Consider the following 17,735-nt stretch of genomic DNA (forward strand, 5'->3'; position numbering starts at 1 on the left):
TCACCTTCTGGGCAATCCGTTATGGATGACATTTCACTTAATTGGTCTCAGAACTAGTTAATCATTATATCACTGTGTGCAGTTTATTCTTGAGGTTTTCACCTGATAGCAAGGAAAGTTCCAGCTGAAACAGCACTGAGAACACAAGCAGCTGAAATAAGCAGGAGACAGTGGTAGAGGATACACTTCATCTTCAACCACAGAGGAGTTCACTACTCCCCTCCATAACACATCCATGTATAAGAGTAATAGATTATTAATATTTGGTCATTTTGTACCAAAGGCTGGGTGGCTGACAGCTTCACTGGATCCTGCATGGTGCTGAAGTAATGGCACTTATCACTGACATCCATGCAGAGTGTTCAGCCTTCAGGACACAGATAAGGAGCCTCACTGGATTTCTTGTTCAGTACCACTCCTGCCTGCCTGTCTGCCTCATCAGAAACCCTTCTTTGAAAGGAAGTTCTTAAAACTTGAGTTTCTATCACCATCAAGCACCTGAACTGTGCTACAAGCATTTCTGCCAGGCTTTCCCAGGTGATGGAGCAGATATCGTACAGCTCAGACTGAACTTACCTACAGCAGGCAACGAGGCACACTTGGAAGTACTGAGCACCCATTACAAGCAAAGCAGAGCAACCAGAAATGCTCAACCAAATGAAATGAAGAGAACAGAAAATGGATCCACTTTCTGCAAGCAGACATTTCACTTTCTTTGCAACATGCAGCTACCATGTTCCAGGCTGGAGGATAACACGTGCTGCTCTGCAGATGAGCTGATGCCACCCAGCAGCAGCAGTGCATGGGAGGAATATAGGCAATGAAAGATTTTGCAGCAGAGCTAACCTAAGTGAGGTGGTCAGTTTGAAACGTTACTCATTTTCAGTGGAGAGGAAAAGTGCCCTAAAAACGGAGGTGCAGATAGAAAGTAAACAAGTGCAATGGTAACATCTGGTTTCAAAATCACTGACAAATGCAGCAGTAATAGACAGCCCCATTAGCTTGTTTTCTCTAAAGCTGGGGAAGCTGGAAAGCTTCATTTCAGACAGCAGCAAGAAGTTCTGCTAGTCCTGCGTGCAGCATGAATCTACACCTTTGTCCAAGTGCAGGAAGACTTGCTCTGACAAATGCCAAGCTTAAAGCCACAGGTATGCCTCTATCTAGGCCTTCACTCGACATCAGTTAGCAACTGTGCACTCAAGTGTGCTATTGCCACAGCTCTGGTTACACAGAAATCAACTCCGCAGCTCTTGTGCTGTATTAATGAAACAATGAATTCGCATTATAAAATATTTCATGTGAAGAGAAGAGGTAGAGTTGTTTCATTACCTTTATGGCAAGACTTAAATGAAAGCAATAACAGCACCGTATGACTTTTTACAGGCTCCCAAACCGTCCACGAGAAGGCTCCTTTGGTGAAAGCCTTGCTACTAGCTGGCCCTGCTGGTGTTGGAAAGAAGATGCTGGTCCATGCTATCTGCACAGAAACAGGAGCCAACCTCTTCAACCTCTCCCCTTCCAACATCACTAGGAAGTACCCAAGCAAGAACGGCCTGCAGATGATGCTCCACATGGTTCTCAAGGTACTGTGCTTGTTTACTGCTACCAAAGATGCAATAATCAGAAAACAACCTTGTGATGGATTCCTGGTCCTGAGTTTTGTTTCAGCAGGTACACCAGGTCCAAAAAAAGAGTGCAAATCCAGATTTGAAATTCCCTTCTTGCTTTCATGCCTCCCAAACCACTTGCTGACAGCCAAGGATGAAATGCCCCATGAGAAATCCCCTTTAGTGTCCATATTTTTCACATCAACATTTCTACAAGCTTTATGTTACCTCGAATATGAAAAGCATCAGATAAAAAGTTTCCTGTTTATGTGCATGTCAGTCAGGAATGCATTCCATGCAGCATTTAATCAAATACCAGACTGGAGGTGGTCACAAATCCCCTCCCTGGGACTGTTGCTGCAAAGCAGCTCTCTCCTGTACTGCTCTCTGTTTACCTATCAGCAAGCTTTTGAAAAGAGAGAATCTCAGTTCAAGATTACATTAACAGAAACACACAAGAAGTCTGGAAATGAAAGAAGGCATATGAGCTGTGAAGAACATATTCCAAATCCTCATAGTAAGAAGAGATGCTACCCTGGCAGGATTTCTGCTAAGGAAGGAAGCTGGTAAACATTTCCAGAAGAAATGCACTTAGGAAAAAAAAAAAACAACGCAGCATATATACTAGCAATAGCCCAACGCAGCATTTCTCCCCCACCAAAGGCCTGCTAAAAGACTAAATTCAAATGGGCTTTCCTTGGGATTCAATCAGATGTACTTTATTAAAGCCAGTATTAGAGCAGGCTTTGTGGCAGGTGCCTCTATCACCACGGGAGACAGGTTTCACAATTAAAAGCAACGCAATCCCCAAGGAGCCCATTTCTTGCTGGTCAGAGCAGTGCTGGGGAAAAGCTGCCCTTTGAGGCTGTAACACTAACACTGGGTCTAGCATTCCCTGTGCCACCAGGCTCAGCTAGTACTCCCACCCCTCTCTGCTGACTTTCTGTGCCCTCATCACTAGCAAAGCACACATCTGACTGCAGGCGTAGCACACACACCACCCAGTCCCTGCTGGAGCACAGAACTGTTAAACACAGGAGAAAGGAGGGCAGCATCCTACAGAAGGTTCCAGCAGAGTGAATTAAGGAGGTTTTTGGTTTTGTTTTGTTTTTTAATATATATGTTCCAACCAGTATATATAGCACGTGTACACATGTAGGCACACATTATATACATATACACACAAGTTTGCATCCATGTTCAGCTGTTAAAAAACCCTTAGTTTTTCCAGATTGTACAAAATCAAACAGTAGCATTGTCCAAAAATCCCCAAAATCAGGGAGAAACAACCCAAATTTATTTCTCTACTGCAGACCCTCCAGAAGTAGGGATGATACTTTGGGGCTCCTCCACAGAGCACCACGATGGAAGTTGCTCACAGTCAGTCACTTGGAATAAGCATCCAGGCACTTGCTTACCAAAAGGTGACTTGTTCCAACTGCAGCAGCACTGCCCCAAACTCCACTCCTCTAATAACAGAAAACAGCACAGCACACTCCCTCTTCCCAGAGGATACTTCATCTGCATTTTAATTCCCCTAGCAATTCAAACACCTGCCTCAGCATCATGCAAGTCAGCTACATTTAATTTTTATTCCCAATTCCATTAGCAGCTTGACCTCTCCCCACCACCTCCATCCCCATGGCTGGGTTGCTAATTTGTCTAATCCCCTCACTATTCTGGATTGCACAGGTTCTCAGAGCCAGGATGGAAGCCAGCTTGGTCAGTACTACCAGGTCAGCTCCCATCTTTGTTCTGATCTACATTTCCAGCTGCCATCACTCAGAGCTGATTAAGCTGTCGTTGGCAGCTTGGAACCCTACCCCTTCCTTCAAGTTCTGTAGTTGTTTGCTGGCTGCTGGCAGTTATTTCATAGAGACACCCTGAAGCAGTGAATAGCACTGGAAAAAATGAAGATCTCGTTCATTTCAGATTCAAGAGCCAAATCTGTTTCTTTTTTCCTCTGTTATTTCTGGGAGGAGACAACAAGAGACATACCAGCCCTGATCCAAAAGAGGGACGTGTGTGTTGCTCAAAGCACGCATTTGAGATGTCACATGAGGGTAATGACTTCTCATACCAGAGCAGGAAAACCCCCACATTTCAATCTGCCTATTCAAAAGAAACAGAAGGAAGGTTAATCCTGAATGGGAAAGCTATTAAAAAAAGCTGGGAACACCAAGCTCCAGCAATTGCATTCTCCATAAAGACACAAAACCTACCAACTCAGCTCTTCTACTGGGAAGAAAGGATCTGTCTCAGAGACACAAAGCTCAAACCAAAGCATTCTGGAACATTTCAGTGAAAATCACATTTCCAATACATTGAGGCAGCTTGAATTCAAATGGAGTTTTCTGCCAGCTTGTACCAACCAAGGGTTAGCTCTCTCATCAAGGCACAAAGCCGTCCCCTATTAGCAGCCACCAGCTTAATCACTACCAGAATGACACAGCACTGACCAGGTGAAAAGGGTGGGAAAGCTGGTCAGGAGGAAATAGCAGCACAGAAGTGTGGGGATTAGCAGCTCTGTGCACAAGTTCCACTGACCAGTTCTGCAGTGCAAGCAGGCTGCAGGTGTTTCATCACCATCACTGTCAGTAGACTGCGTTATCAGGCTCTTTGGTTGTGCTATATAGCACATCAGAGGCAAATATCTTACACAGAAAAAAGAAGAGTGGTTGAGTTGATTTAAGATTAAATGGTATAATCCTTGCATTGAGAGGTAACATAACTTTGCCAGGTTCCCCCCCCTCTCCCCCACTGAATCAAGTTCATTCATTTGTAACCACTGCTGTACCGTCCCTATGGGCAGGTCATTTTTAAGACAATCTGAAGTATCAGGAATGGTTTACATTAGGGCACTGAGTATTTCACCATCAAAAGGGACTCCCATCACAGCTGATACGTGGGAACAGCACTATCAGCCTTGCCTCAAGCTCTCCAGGAGCAATTCTTATCTTGCTGCAGCACAGCATGCTAGAAACCCAAACCCTAGGGTGATAAATATCACCAGCTGCTGACACTGGGCAGGATTAGAAGGGTGAAGGAGCCATCTGCTGGCAGTTCCTCCAAACCAGGGAGAATGCAGCAAAGCTAAGAACACATCAGCTACAAATTAATTACGTACAGCACGTTTAATTATCCATGGATTCGAACTGTCTGTGGATAATTCAGATTAAGCACTTCCATGGGGACGTACAGCATATCTGCCAGCAGTGTGAATGAGAAGCTCCTGGCAGCCTGATCTGTCATCTGGAGAAGACAACAGAACTCAATGCACTGTGTTTGGGCTGCTAGATCACTGCCTACCAACACTGGAAAGATAAAGGCATGAAGCAGCCAGCATCCATAAGACAGCCTGGGTTGAAAAAGCCCACAGTGCTCATCCAGTTTCAACCCCCCTGCTATGTGCAGGATCACCAACCACCAGACCAGGCTGCCAGAGCCACATCTAGCCTGCATCCAAATCATTGCCCCAACCAGAACACACAGGGAAGCATCTATTTAAGAGGCAGCTGGCACTGAGTGTGTTCTTAACTAGAGACAAAAAAAGAAGAGCACAGGTGTGAAAATGGTAAGAGCTCTTCCTTAGGAGTTAAAATGAAACCCTAGGCTGGTTAAAGCCTTCAGGCTGTTTGAGAAAGCTGCTAACCACAGAACCACCTCTGAGCCAAATGGGGAAGATCCCTCCAGGCTGTAGCAGCCCTGCTGAGGAGACATCACAACTCCCTTTGAAGCGCATAAGCAGAGCTCAGCTACTGCTAACAGCTTAATAACCTTCCCCAGCCTCATTCCCTGTGTCAGATAGGGCTGCAGCATCAGACGTACAGGTATCTAGGAAATACTGCAGGAAAGCTGCATTGCTGTCTATCTTCATGCAACTATGGCACCATACAGAGCAAAACCAACAGGACAGGGCTGTTCTCTAAAGAAAGAAAACACACAGCATTGCTTTGCATCAGCTTTAGTAGAAAAGCAGCCCACATCAGCATGCAGGTCAGCCACTGTTAGAAAGCTCCCCTTAGAAGTGCTGAGTTTGGGGAAGGTCTCTAACTCAGAGCTTCCACGTGTCAAAACAGACTCCATAACACATAAAATGCAAATATCATCCTAAAAGAAACAACAACCTACCTTTCTGATCCTTGTGAGTCTGAGTTATCCAAAAAAATCCTCCCATTTCAGCTCCAGCACAGGATCACTACCACAGCATTCTTCCACCTGCCTTCAAGACTGCTTATAAGCAGCTAGGAGCTAATTGACTTCACCTGCAAGTGCAAATCAGCAGGAATGCTTGCATTTCTTGCAGATGTGTGAGCTCTGGACTAACAGGATGCTCAGTAGAAAGCCCTGAGGTGCTGCTGTACAGCTCTGCTCAGTGTAACTGCAAACCTGTCCCTTCTAATGTGCCTTGCAGAGTGACTGTGGTGTAGGAATATGTAAAACACACTTCTGAAAATAGATAAATAAAAGGTAGATAAGAAGTGTCTGACCTTAGATAGGCAGCTGTGCTATTTCAGTCTGTCCTTTCGCTCCAGCTTGCTTGCTCACTGCTCTGCTGGGCTGAGAAGTTACCCCTTAGGTTGTATGTATAAACATTCACGTTACTGCTAAGGCCCACATATTCATTTCTGCAAGATTTTCATCGTGTTCCTCACGACACCACCTATGGGTTTCATTATTAATGCTGAATAGCTCTGCCTTCCAACAAAGAGAAAGCTCTGTTTTCCTCAATGAACTTGGAGGTACCAGTTGATGTACTCTAGGGCTGACACATTCCTGCAAATAACGTGCCACGTGCCAAAGAATGGCATTGTTTCCACTTCACCCATCAGCAGCACAGCGGAGCAAACAAGCCTCACAGCTTTCCTCTGCCATTCTTCTCCCTTCTCTTCAATGCATTTTTACTGCACGGATGCAGCCGTGCTCTTGGCCATAAAAATGAACTGTGGTGCTTTGAAGGAAGATGTTCACATCTTAATTCTTCCTGCTCCAGCTGTCAGTCAGGCGCTGAGCTTATGATGTATACAACTTAGTGGTTTTGTAAGCTTCCTTCCTGGAAGCAGCAGCTTCAACTGGGGGAAGGAAAAAAAAAAATAAGCAGGACAGAAGAATGCTTTCTTGTTACCCATTGATTCCTCAAGCCATCACTTTTGTTGCTGAGCAAAGCAACACAGCTCTGAGAGCCACTGGAAAGTGATTAAAATTTGGCAGCAGAATGTCTAAACCACTGGCGTTTCTATAGCAATAGGGAGAGTGCAAGATGTGAAGAAGCCTGTAGCATTGCTGCCATCCTGCTGTGAACCAGAGGTATAGTGCTCTGACTTTGGAGCCGGAAAGCCCATTTCTATTGACCCCCCTCCCCCTTCCAATTTAACAGGCTCCATTTTAATTCTCGGGCTGACTGCGGATTAGATGTTATGCTGTAAGCCAGATTGCCTGCCAGCTTATTTTCCTCAAGGGTTCCTTTTTGCAGAACCACAGCCGAATTCGAGTTGGGAGGTGCAGCATAAGCACAGCAGTCAGAATGATCCAATTTGGGATGAGTTCTCACCTTTAGCTTCCTAAACAGAATCTGTTTGATGTGCCAACGCTACCGAGCAGAGCCAACGCTGCTCACGAGTGCTGCTCATTTCTGGGGGAAAAAAATAAACCCAGCTAATTGTAATTGCCGAAATATGGATTCAGAAGCATGATTATAGGCACCCAGGTATGAAATTATGGCCATTTTAATCAACTTCTCGCATTCCCTCTCCCATTTTCTCTTAGGTGGCCAAGCAGCTGCAGCCTTCAGTCGTGTGGATCGGAGACACGGAGAAAACGTTCTACAAAGCAGTGCCCAAGGCTGAAGAACAGGTGAGGTGCTCCTTTCTTATTTTGGTGCTGATCATTTCCAACACAAAGGAGCAGGTGTATCTCTCAGCTCAGCACATACTGGTATGACCGGACCCGCCGAAGCTTGCTTGATCATCGCTTGTCTCACTAATGTTTTTTTTTCTTTTAAGAGAGTCTTGTGACCTCTTGGGGGCTCTTAAGAAGTCACATTTCTCTCCTACCCAGCCGTATTTGCTGTATTTAAAAATAGTCCAGCCACTGCTCATCAGTGCACTGAAAAGCGGGAGAGAATAATGGAGAATTTCAAAACGCGAGGCAAGAAGCTAAAAGTTAAGATGAGCTTAAACTGTTCGGGTCTATTAATTTGAGAAATTGGATGGAGCCAAAGTGAACAATAAAGTAACGAGGATAAATTTCCACTGTGAAAGCGAAGAGCATATATTAAACACTTATGTTTACAGATTATTTTCTTTGGGCTCCCCGGAGCCCTGTTAGCTTCCATTCCTTCCTGCCTTGTGCAGCTTCCCCACCAGAAAGAAAATTAAAACACTGCCCAATAGGCACAGCAACTCAGCCACTGCAGCACAGAGCCGTTCACCTGAAGTCCTGATTAGATTCATGCTGCTTGCAAAATAGTTCACAAAACCAAAGCTTTCTTTTTTTCCTAAGGCAAGTGCTTCGTGTTTGGGCTGTGTGATGGACACGAGCCTGGTGATTTGGAAGACTGTATCATGTTGGATGAGGCCACTGAGTGCTGAGAGGGCTGCAGGAGCTCATGGGTGTGCAGGGCTTGATGCCCTCTAGTGGTTCTTATGCTGGGAGTGAACGTTCAAGTGCAAATGGGGATTAAAATGAAGGCTAGAGGCCAAAGGTTGCCTGGAGCACTCTTGAGCTTTATCTACTTTGAAAGGAAAAATAAAAAAAGTAGTCTCTGTCCAATCCTCTGTAAAGGGTGCAGAGCAGTCAGATATCAAATACGTTATGGTAACCCAGCTGCCATGGATGACATGCAAGCAGTTAAGCCACTCAAACAAATAGGGGTCACCTTCACCATTCACCCCACTTTTCTCCAGCTCAGGTGCACGTGATGGCTGAGATCCTAGCTTGCCTCTGTGACAGGTTCTCTTGCTACTGATATATTTCTTTCAAGGTGGAGGAGGTAATGTTAGCTTTCAGTACATATCCATTAACTGCGTGCACTCTGGACACGCATTACCTTCAAAAGTGTAGCAGGAGCTGCTGACACACAAATGCCAGTCAGTAGGTTTGACACAAGAGTGGAATCTTTCCCTTGTCTCTAGCACCAGTACGTTTATGATTTGAAAATAAAGATTCCTACAGGCTAAGCAATGAGCACCCATAACAAAAGAGGGGCTAATGGGTATCCGTGAATATCACATCACCCCAAAAAACTCTAAGTGCTCTAAATGCAGGGGATAAACTGGGGCTTATTTTTGTGAGACAGGAGTCAATTGCTTTAAAAATTCTCTGCATCTTCTGACAGATCACATTTTCCCAGCAAAAGACACTTTATTAGTATAAGAAAGGCTGGTCTGAAATTGAGGCAGCTGCTAACTGCATAGCAAAAAATGCACACCTAGAGTAAGGCTCTCCATTGAGTGTGATTGACTGGGGTGTTAAGCCTCAGTTATTTCTGGAGAGGCTTCTAAGTCATCAGACTTTTCTGAATACGTAAAATCATAGAATGGCTTGGGTTGGAATGGACCTCAAGGATCATCAAGCTCCAACTCCCCTGCAACGTGCAGGGCCACCAACCTTCACATCTAACACTGGATCTCTAACCCAGTTATTCATTTGCAGAATAACACCTCAGCAATTTGATGAAGTTTTCCCCACCAATTTTCACTTGATCCTCATCAAACTTAAGTAGCCAGTGAAAAGTTCTGCTCAACGGACATCTGTTCTGTCGATAAGAGTTGAATATTTATAATAAGGTCTAACAGCAATCATCACAAAGATCTGAGTCCTGAGTTCAAAGAGCTGAGATTCTCAGCAAGGTGAAATCAAAGAAGAAATCAGGGAGTGTGTTTTTCATATTGAAAATACCAGCAGGGGATGGTAGACGAGAACCTTCCTGAACTATGAGAATTCCAGGCCAGGTTACATACCCATGTGTTCTTTCTATCCATTAGGGATCACCAAGTGCGCAGGTCCAAGCAATATTTCTTGAACTGAAAAATTTCCTACTTTAAACGAGTTGTTGCTTCCTTCCTGCTTTCCAGGAGAGAGCCAGCAAATGCTCTAATAAAAAACACAAGCACTCAAACCCACGAATCCCTGGGCAGAAATCAGTTTGCAGAAGATAAGGGCTTTCTACTCAGGTTGAGCATCTAGCCTGTTTGTACTATATTGCAAAGAAACTAGTGAAAAAAAACCCAAATCCCATTGCAGATAGCATGTCTATGGATAACACACATACCTACATTATTCATATCTACAGTCTTTGCTTCACCTCATTAACTCTAAATTGTCAGTACTGATAAGAACTCTTTCCCCCTTGTATTCACATGCGCTCTCTGAAGATGAATCCGAAACGTCTGGAAAAGATTCTCCCCAAATTCCTGAAGGCTTTGAAAGCAGAGGACAGAGTGCTGCTGGTGGGGACCACCAGCCGGCCCTTTGATGCCAAGATCAAACCTTTCTGCAAAGTTTACCAAAAAATCATCCTGATCCCTCGGCCTGACTATGCTTCAAGATTCGGCAAGTACCTCGAGTCTTTCTGACAACTACTGATGCACTTAATAATGTGAATTACTGCAAGAAAAGTGGTGGTTTGTTCACGTCCTTCAGAAGTGGCTGGTAGATGGGCTTTTGTTCCCAGAGGTATCATTTTCTCCTGATTGTATCATGTGGTTTAATACACTTTTCTGGGTACTGTGTAGTCTGGATGTGGTGACTCATAAGCAGAAGGGCCGTTGAGGTTCAGTCTAAAGATGATGTGGAAGAAAGATTTAGGACTATTCACAGTGACACCAAACACTTCTAAGCCAGGACTCTGAATGGTACATTTCTCCCATCGGAAGCTCCTAGCATGAATATCCCTATTGATCACCATATCAAGGAGAACAGACTCCTTTCATGCCACTGATCTCTGGTGGATCATATCCCAGAAGAATACAGAATGAAGCCACATTCAGTCCAGAGACCTCACTACACAACTGTGCTCTGAGTAAACCAGACAATCTTGCTCCACATCTTCATCTCGTTACAAAATGATGCAACTGTGTTTTGAAGTCCATTTCTGCGCTGCCTTTCAAGGAGGCAGCCAAGGTACTGAGATGATGCATGTTTGGGCAAGCTCAAGACAGATTTTGACTGTCTAGCACGTTGTAAATCTCTCCCACATTCAATAATTTTCAGTGTGGATGGGAAACGGTCCTTAAGCAGGCTAACATATGTTTCATGTTAGGTTACAGCTCTGATTAATTGCTAACAGATAAGGGACTTGAATAAGACCTAGAGAAAGGAGGTGATAGCAGCTGAATTTAGCTACGTTCACTCCTGGGGACTGAACCTGTCACATTCTGGGATTCTCACCACTAATTTGGAGTCAGAAGGGCCAGCCGAAGGGATTTCAGCTTGCAAACCTCAGAATGCCCCAAAAAGTTAACTCTTGACATATTGAAGGAGATTAAATTTCTAGTTTTAATTCTTTGATGTTGTCCCATTTAAGGCAGTGCCTGCCCTGGCGTTCAATGGAAACAAGGTCGTTACAGCACAGAGCGCTCATCTTCCCATCATGGCAAACTCCCGTGCCTGACAGCCAATCTGAGAACTGATGAAAACCTTTTTTTGGCCGTGGCATAACAACCACAAACAGCCACAGTGCACAGACTTTACCCATTCACTACAACCTTCCTTTTGCAACAGACCAGAAAACTCCCTTCTGTGCATGGTGGCAAACGTGCAGTGGAAACCATTAAGCTGGTAACACCAGCTTTCCACCCAACCTTTTCATATCTCTCTGAGATAGTCCACTTGATTGCAAATTACACATCAACAACAACAAACTATTGCTCTGATTACTTCATTTTTGTCAGCAAAATCTCAGGCAGTTCAGGTATCACTGGTCTGAGCTTGCAGCTACCAGAATCAAGCAGGTCCACCATTATTCAAGAAACAAAATGCCAATCACAGAGACATTTACACCTGCATAAAACATGTGCCTGCATAGTGGAGGCATTGGGCTTCAAAACCAGACTTCAAGTCCCCATGCTAGCCCTATGCGCATGGAGGAACCCTAACCCTAACTCTGTCCTTAGGGTGACCCATCAGGTCACCCAAATAAAGCCAGGCTGTTAATGGAGGTGCTTCACTCTGCACCCCCAAATGGGAAAATACTAGCTTCCTTTCCATGTATACTCATTTATTTAAGCAGCCCTTTCCATTTTTACCTTGTGTGCCCGTAACGCAGAACTATTTCTCCTGCTTTCCTTAACACGTGTCTTTGGCATTCTCTCTCTTTCTATTCTGGACTCTGCTGAGCAGCGTTATGGAAACACGCCATCACACAGCGTGGTGGAGAGATCACCAAGCTGCTGAGCATCAGCTGCCTGGCCAAGCTGTCGGATGGCTTCACCCAGGGCTGCATCGTGAGGGCAGTGCAGGCAGTGCTGAGCGAGCTGCGCCTCCTACAGATGGCCAGGAAGCCCTTGTGCACTGCTGAGTTCCTCACCCCTCTGGCCAGCCAGGACCCCGTGTACAACGAGGAGGAGGAAACGTTTAAGGTGATGTTAGGAGCTGTGCTAACTGGCTGTCTCTTCTCATCCCCTGTTGTCCGGGCATATTTGACCTGGGGATCTGCTCATTCTACTGGTGCCCTTGCATGCGTGGATAAATGTGTGCCATGAGTGTGGTGCACCCATCTTTGCTTGGTGGGAGCTGCCAAGTGTAAGCCTGGCTGTATTTTCTTCAGGAGGCAGAGAGCTTGGACATCCAGGATCCTCAGGGTCAAATTCTAAGTCCTTTTCTTAAGGTTTTCTCAAATGAGAATTTTCTCACACGAGTTTTTGTCTGTGGGATTCAAAAAGTGAGTTTCCACTCGCAGGGCCATAAAATATTTAAGGCAAACACTGGTGTGCTCCACGCACCTCAAATACACATGGGTCATGCTGCAAGAGGTGGTCAGCGGGCATGGTGGGCTGGGATTGAGCTACAGATGATCTGAAATGTTAAGCTTTTCCAAGCTTAACATGGTTCAATGATTCCATGGGCATGCTTGCAGACCACAGAGATCTCCCACCAAGAGGTTTCTTTTCCATTCTGCTCTTTGCATATCCCTTGGCTCTACATCCCCATAGCACCTTGCAAATAAATAGGATGCAGTCCCTAGCAGCCTGGTGCAAGCCACCTTCCTCTGCTACCCTAACAATAGTGGATATTTCTCCCAGCTCTGCTGAATGCTCTCCAATTTCCACTTTGAGCCATTTGGCTCACTCAGCATAGGCAGCATTTGTGATATTTGGCAAATCACTCTTGTTTTCCTCGTGCTTCCTATCTAAACCAATATCTTTCCTCAGGGAGAGGCTAATGGTTCAGTGTTGCAGCGCAGAAAAAAACCTCCTATCATTCCCAGCTCCGAGCTGTAATCCATTTGTGCCCTGTAACACAAGAGCTAGCATTTAGCACAAGTCTAACTCACGAATGCTGTTCCACTTCCCACAGCCGTGCCTGTTTTGTACAGCAAGGAGCACGCAGGCAGCACTTCATTTTGAACACTGCTTCTGTCGCCCTCAGCGCCCCACGGCCGTCGTTTCCTTGCGTTAATTACAGCCCTTAAGAAAGTGTTTCCTTTTATCTGCGTTCAATTTGTTTCCCTTTAAATGTCACGGAACCTGGCACCTGTAATATGGCACAGGGGATGAGGACCGTCAAAATGGCCTCGTGCATCAATTAGCTCAGTATCCTCATCTCTCCGCACACAGAAGGACCTTTTCCTGAGCCTCTAATCATTGCCATTGCTGGACCTCTTCTGTTGCTTTGCTTTGTCCCTTTTGAAGCGGGGTGGCTAAAACTTAAAGCAGCATTCAAAGTGAAGATTAGCGCTGTGATGAATCTTTGATTTCTATTCTCTGGAAACATGAATCTCCCTGTTTGACATTTATATTCCGCCAGCGTTCCGAAATGAATATAAATAATGCAAAAATTTTGTGATAACGTGATTTCTTTGTCCAATTTACTCCAATTTCTGGCCCAATTATCCATCCGCCACGTTCCTGAAATTAAAAATCATCGCCCCAGTGGGACTGATACAAATCCTCACACAGAAATAACAGGAGTCCTACAGAGCAACGGGTGCTCAGCCAGCACTCCAGCTCTGCCTGGCAGTGGCTGATATGAAACACGTGTAAGATGTAGGAAAACCCATACCAAAGAGCTGCGGATGTCATTCCTGAAGGTTTTTAACTCTGATCTATCACATACCGTCCATCACTTACATCCCCAGCTCAGGTGCTGGTGGCCTACAGTGATAAATCTTTTCCTTTAGCCGTATCTGAGGAGCTGGCTTCATTAAGACCTGTTAGAATCATAGAATGGCCTGGGTTGAAAAAGACCACAATGATCATCTGGTTCCAACCCCCTGCTGTGTGCAGGTTACCAACCAGCAGACCAGGCTGCCCAGAGTCACATCCAGCCTGGCCTTGAATGCCTGCAGGGATGGGGCATCCACAGCCTCCTCGGGCAACCTGTTCCATTGGATCTTTCCCAGGAGTTTCCCTAAAGCATATAGCTGTCCTGGTAACCAGGTAGCTGCTCTGCTAATCAAAAAGTCAAAAGCAGACAGCCTTGCATGCCCATTAGCAGGCAGTTTGTTGCATTTGAAAACATAGATTCATAGAATCACAGATTCATTCAGTTGGGAAAAGTCCTCTCAGATCCTCAAGTCCCACTCCACCACACCATGCCCAATGCCCATGGCCCTCAGTACCACATCCCCATGGTTATGGAACACCTCGAGGGATGGTGACCCCAAGACCTCGGTGAGCAGCTGTGCCACTGCAGCACTGAGAATTTTCTGAGAATAAATGGTTCTTAATATCCAACGTGCACCAGAGGAGACAGAGCCGTGGCATTAAACAGTGGTTTGTGGCCAGAGGAAAGACTTCAATTTCAGATGGAAGAGTACAGCCAAATGAGAACAAATGCGTTTTATCCATCATGTCAGCACCTAGTGGCACGTTAATCTCTGGTGTGGGCAGGCCTTGCTGATAAAGTTCTGCGTATACATATGAGGACTGACTAATTCCCACACAGTTCTCATTTTAAAGCACTGCCCTCTCTTTCGTTTTACATTATTTTAACGTGGCCTTGTTGACATTACAGCCCAGGAGCTTGGCAAGTGTGCGGAGCGACCATACCAAAACCATTTACAAGTCACAGGACTGTGAACAGGCATCTGAAAGCAATAAACAGGTTTTTAATGTTCGGGGTTTGTTTGGTTTCTTAAGCTCTCTCATTGAAATAAAAACTGTCTGGGTCGATTTGCAGAACCATGAGAAGCATATGCTTTGTCTGCTGCCAAGTTTCAGACCAGAAAGGGTTTTGACAAGAGCTATACGCCTTGGAAATAGGGTTGATCGGAGAAGTTCTAACATTTCCATAACTATAGCAACACAAATGGCCCAGCTAAGTATTCCTGTTAATGAGACACACTTCACGCAGGCAATCACCATACTTCTTGTTATAATGATGTCCTCAAGAGATCTAAGGGTTTTATTTCTGCTGCTCCACAAACCGGCCAAGGTTTTAAGAGTTTTGTACGGAGTGCTCCATTGTAGCAGTAAAAGGTCTCTTAACTGTTCATTATTATTATTTTTTTTAGTATTATTAAAACATACCTATGCTTTCTGGTTCTCCAGGCTTGGTATGCCAAGACACCGCTGGGTCGAGCACGAAGCAAAGCAGTGGCAAAGAGCGAGAAAGCAGGAAAAGGAAAAGGGAAAAAGAAATAAGAAGGTGAAGGAAAAGAGACAACACCAACGTCCTCCAGAATTCTGTGTCCAGCAACGGCCATCACTGGACAAGGGGGAGATGTTAGGAAAGCAGGCATTCTGGAATAAAGCACCACAAGTTAAAAGAGAACTCATTTCTGAATGTATTTTTAAATGTTAAAGAATAGGATGAGACATCAGTGTGACAAGTAGCTCTCAGAGGATAAAGAGTTAATGGCCATCGACTTGCTCAAGCATTATTTATTCCGAGAGGTTTTAGGGGGCAGGGGGGTTCATTACTCAGAACTGTAACATGCCATCAACTTTTAGGCTACCCTCATTTATTTCAGCAAGTAACTCTCCTTAAAAATTGATGTCACGTTAATGTCTTTCATTACTTTAATACCCTATATGCTTTATAAAACTAACTGCTTTATATATCTGTAAGTCTAATGTGTTACAGTTCTCGATAAAACTATTACGGCCGTAAAGACTGCTTTTTAATTGGGATGGATTATAAGACACTTAATGCCATGTATTTACATAGCCATGCACTTCTTCACCTTTTGATGCATCGGTGTGGATAGATTAATGCATGCATTCACAGAAAACAACACCAAAAGCAGAGCCAAAGCAAAGGGCGATGTTCAGGTTGGTGGAAGAGGGGGGATGGAACTGAGCCTTTCCTGCTCTTTGAGAGAAATCAGCTGGAAAAAGATGCTCCTGGAAGAAGTAGGCAGAACATAAGCCTGGAAAGATTCCTGTAGGTACAGAAAACAATTCAGGTAATCATATCATTGAGCACAGCAGAAGGGTCTGGCTGGCTCTGGTTAATAAAGTGAGTTTTCTCCTCAAAGAAGGAGCAGGCTGCTGTGCTAACACAGCAAACTCCCTTTTCTTGTGGTCCTCATTGGCCAGCCCCTTTGGCCACCTGGCACAGGGATCTGCTGAATTTCAGCCCTCCTGCCTTGAGGCTGCATCCCCTGGGGGACCCATATCACAAGAGAGGAAATGTTTGCCAGATCCCTGTGCAAAGCCCCGGGGTTTTGTGAGGCTGAGTCTTCCAGCAGCCTCCAGCCATCCAGCAGCAATGCAGCTGCTGGAGCCTCATCGTGACCTACACAAGGGACTGCTGAGTACAAGTTTCCAGGCCCCCATTTAATCATTTCCAACAGAGCAGCCTCAACATTTGGCTTCCCTTTCTTTACTCCTTCTTTGCAGAACTCTGTCTTTGCAACCTTCTTCTTGGTGACTTGCAGCAGGCTGATGCATGCATGGTGTGATGAGGATGGGACAAAGCAGGCAGGAGGTCGGCTTCCAGGGCAAAGCCAGCAGAGAGCAGGAAACTCTGCCATGTTTGGCTGCCTTTAGTCAAGCTTGAGCCCTCCTTTAGTCCTCTTAGGGGGCCAAGGAGCAATTGTAATGCTGTTTATAATTGTTATTACAGAAAGCGCAGCTACTTGAAAATGAAGCTGTTGCAACAAGCAGAGCCAGCCCACAGTATTTCAGTGTCAATGGATGAAGTATTGAATTAAGTTGCCCTGGCTGGATCTGCTGCAGAGCCTAACCATGCCGTGAGGCTAACCGATCTCCCACATACAGTGCTGCTATGCCAAGGTGCTGCAGAGAAAAGCATGGCAAAGCCCACTGCAGGCATTGCACAGCGCTTTGCAGGTGCAGCTTCCTTGCATGGCAGCCCTAACACCCGGCGAGGAAGAAAAATCCTCTTTCGTAGAATCACACAATCATTCCAATTGGAAAAGACCTCTCAGATCCCCAGGCCCACCCCCCCATGCCCACTGACCACATCCCTCAGTGCCACATCTCCACAGCTCTCAAATTGGATGGTAACCCCCCCACATTCTGGCTGGTGAAGCGCACCCCATCCTCTGCACAGCCCCCAGCAAGAGGCCAGGTTGTTTTGGGGCCAGCACCTCAAGCAGGCTGGGCACTAGGCTGCCTTGTGGGAGGCAATCCACAGCAAAGTTGAGCAACGAATCTGTCATGCCCATTTATATATGTAAGTGATCTAGAGAATTATCAACTGAATTATTTAAATGTCCCATTACTATTAAATTACTGGGCATTCATTGTATGAACAGTCATAATACAGTAACTAATTTGGTATTAATGTGAATGTCAGCGTTTCATTGCAGTTATTTTGTACTTCATCATCAGATAATTTACCAATAAATTAATTGGCTTAATTGCTTCCTCCAAACCCGGGAAAAGTACATATGACATGACTTTTAAAAAGTGCTCGTGCTCACTCCCTGCCTTTCTGCTGTAACTCAGCAAGTAGGACCCTCCCCCCCCCAAAAAACTCTGGTTCTAAGGAAGGGAT

General features: G+C 45.2%; 1 protein-coding gene and 1 long non-coding RNA gene across 3 annotated transcripts in view; one reads left to right on the top strand and one right to left on the bottom strand.

Annotated features, from left to right (window-relative positions):
• LOC128077159 (uncharacterized) overlaps positions 1-5,985 on the bottom strand; it is a 63,490-nt gene extending 57,505 nt beyond the window's left edge. For both annotated transcript variants that reach the window (XR_008204861.1, XR_008204860.1), the window contains exon 1: positions 5,739-5,985. This is a non-coding gene — a long non-coding RNA (uncharacterized LOC128077159). The remainder of the gene's footprint in view (positions 1-5,738) is intronic.
• The window catches only part of IQCA1 (IQ motif containing with AAA domain 1), an 85,142-nt gene extending 69,271 nt beyond the window's left edge, over positions 1-15,871 (top strand). The window contains exons 15-19 of the mRNA XM_052675893.1: positions 1,384-1,583; positions 7,374-7,460; positions 9,983-10,160; positions 11,949-12,187; positions 15,320-15,871. Of these exons, the coding sequence (XP_052531853.1) occupies positions 1,384-1,583; positions 7,374-7,460; positions 9,983-10,160; positions 11,949-12,187; positions 15,320-15,412 (797 nt within the window). The 3' untranslated portion in view covers positions 15,413-15,871. The remainder of the gene's footprint in view (positions 1-1,383; positions 1,584-7,373; positions 7,461-9,982; positions 10,161-11,948; positions 12,188-15,319) is intronic.
• The last annotated feature ends 1,864 nt before the right edge of the window (positions 15,872-17,735 follow it).

The sequence above is a fragment of the Tympanuchus pallidicinctus genome, unplaced genomic scaffold (assembly GCF_026119805.1).
Source record: "Tympanuchus pallidicinctus isolate F22 unplaced genomic scaffold, pur_lepc_1.0 scaffold15, whole genome shotgun sequence".
Lineage (NCBI taxonomy): Eukaryota > Metazoa > Chordata > Aves > Galliformes > Phasianidae > Tympanuchus > Tympanuchus pallidicinctus.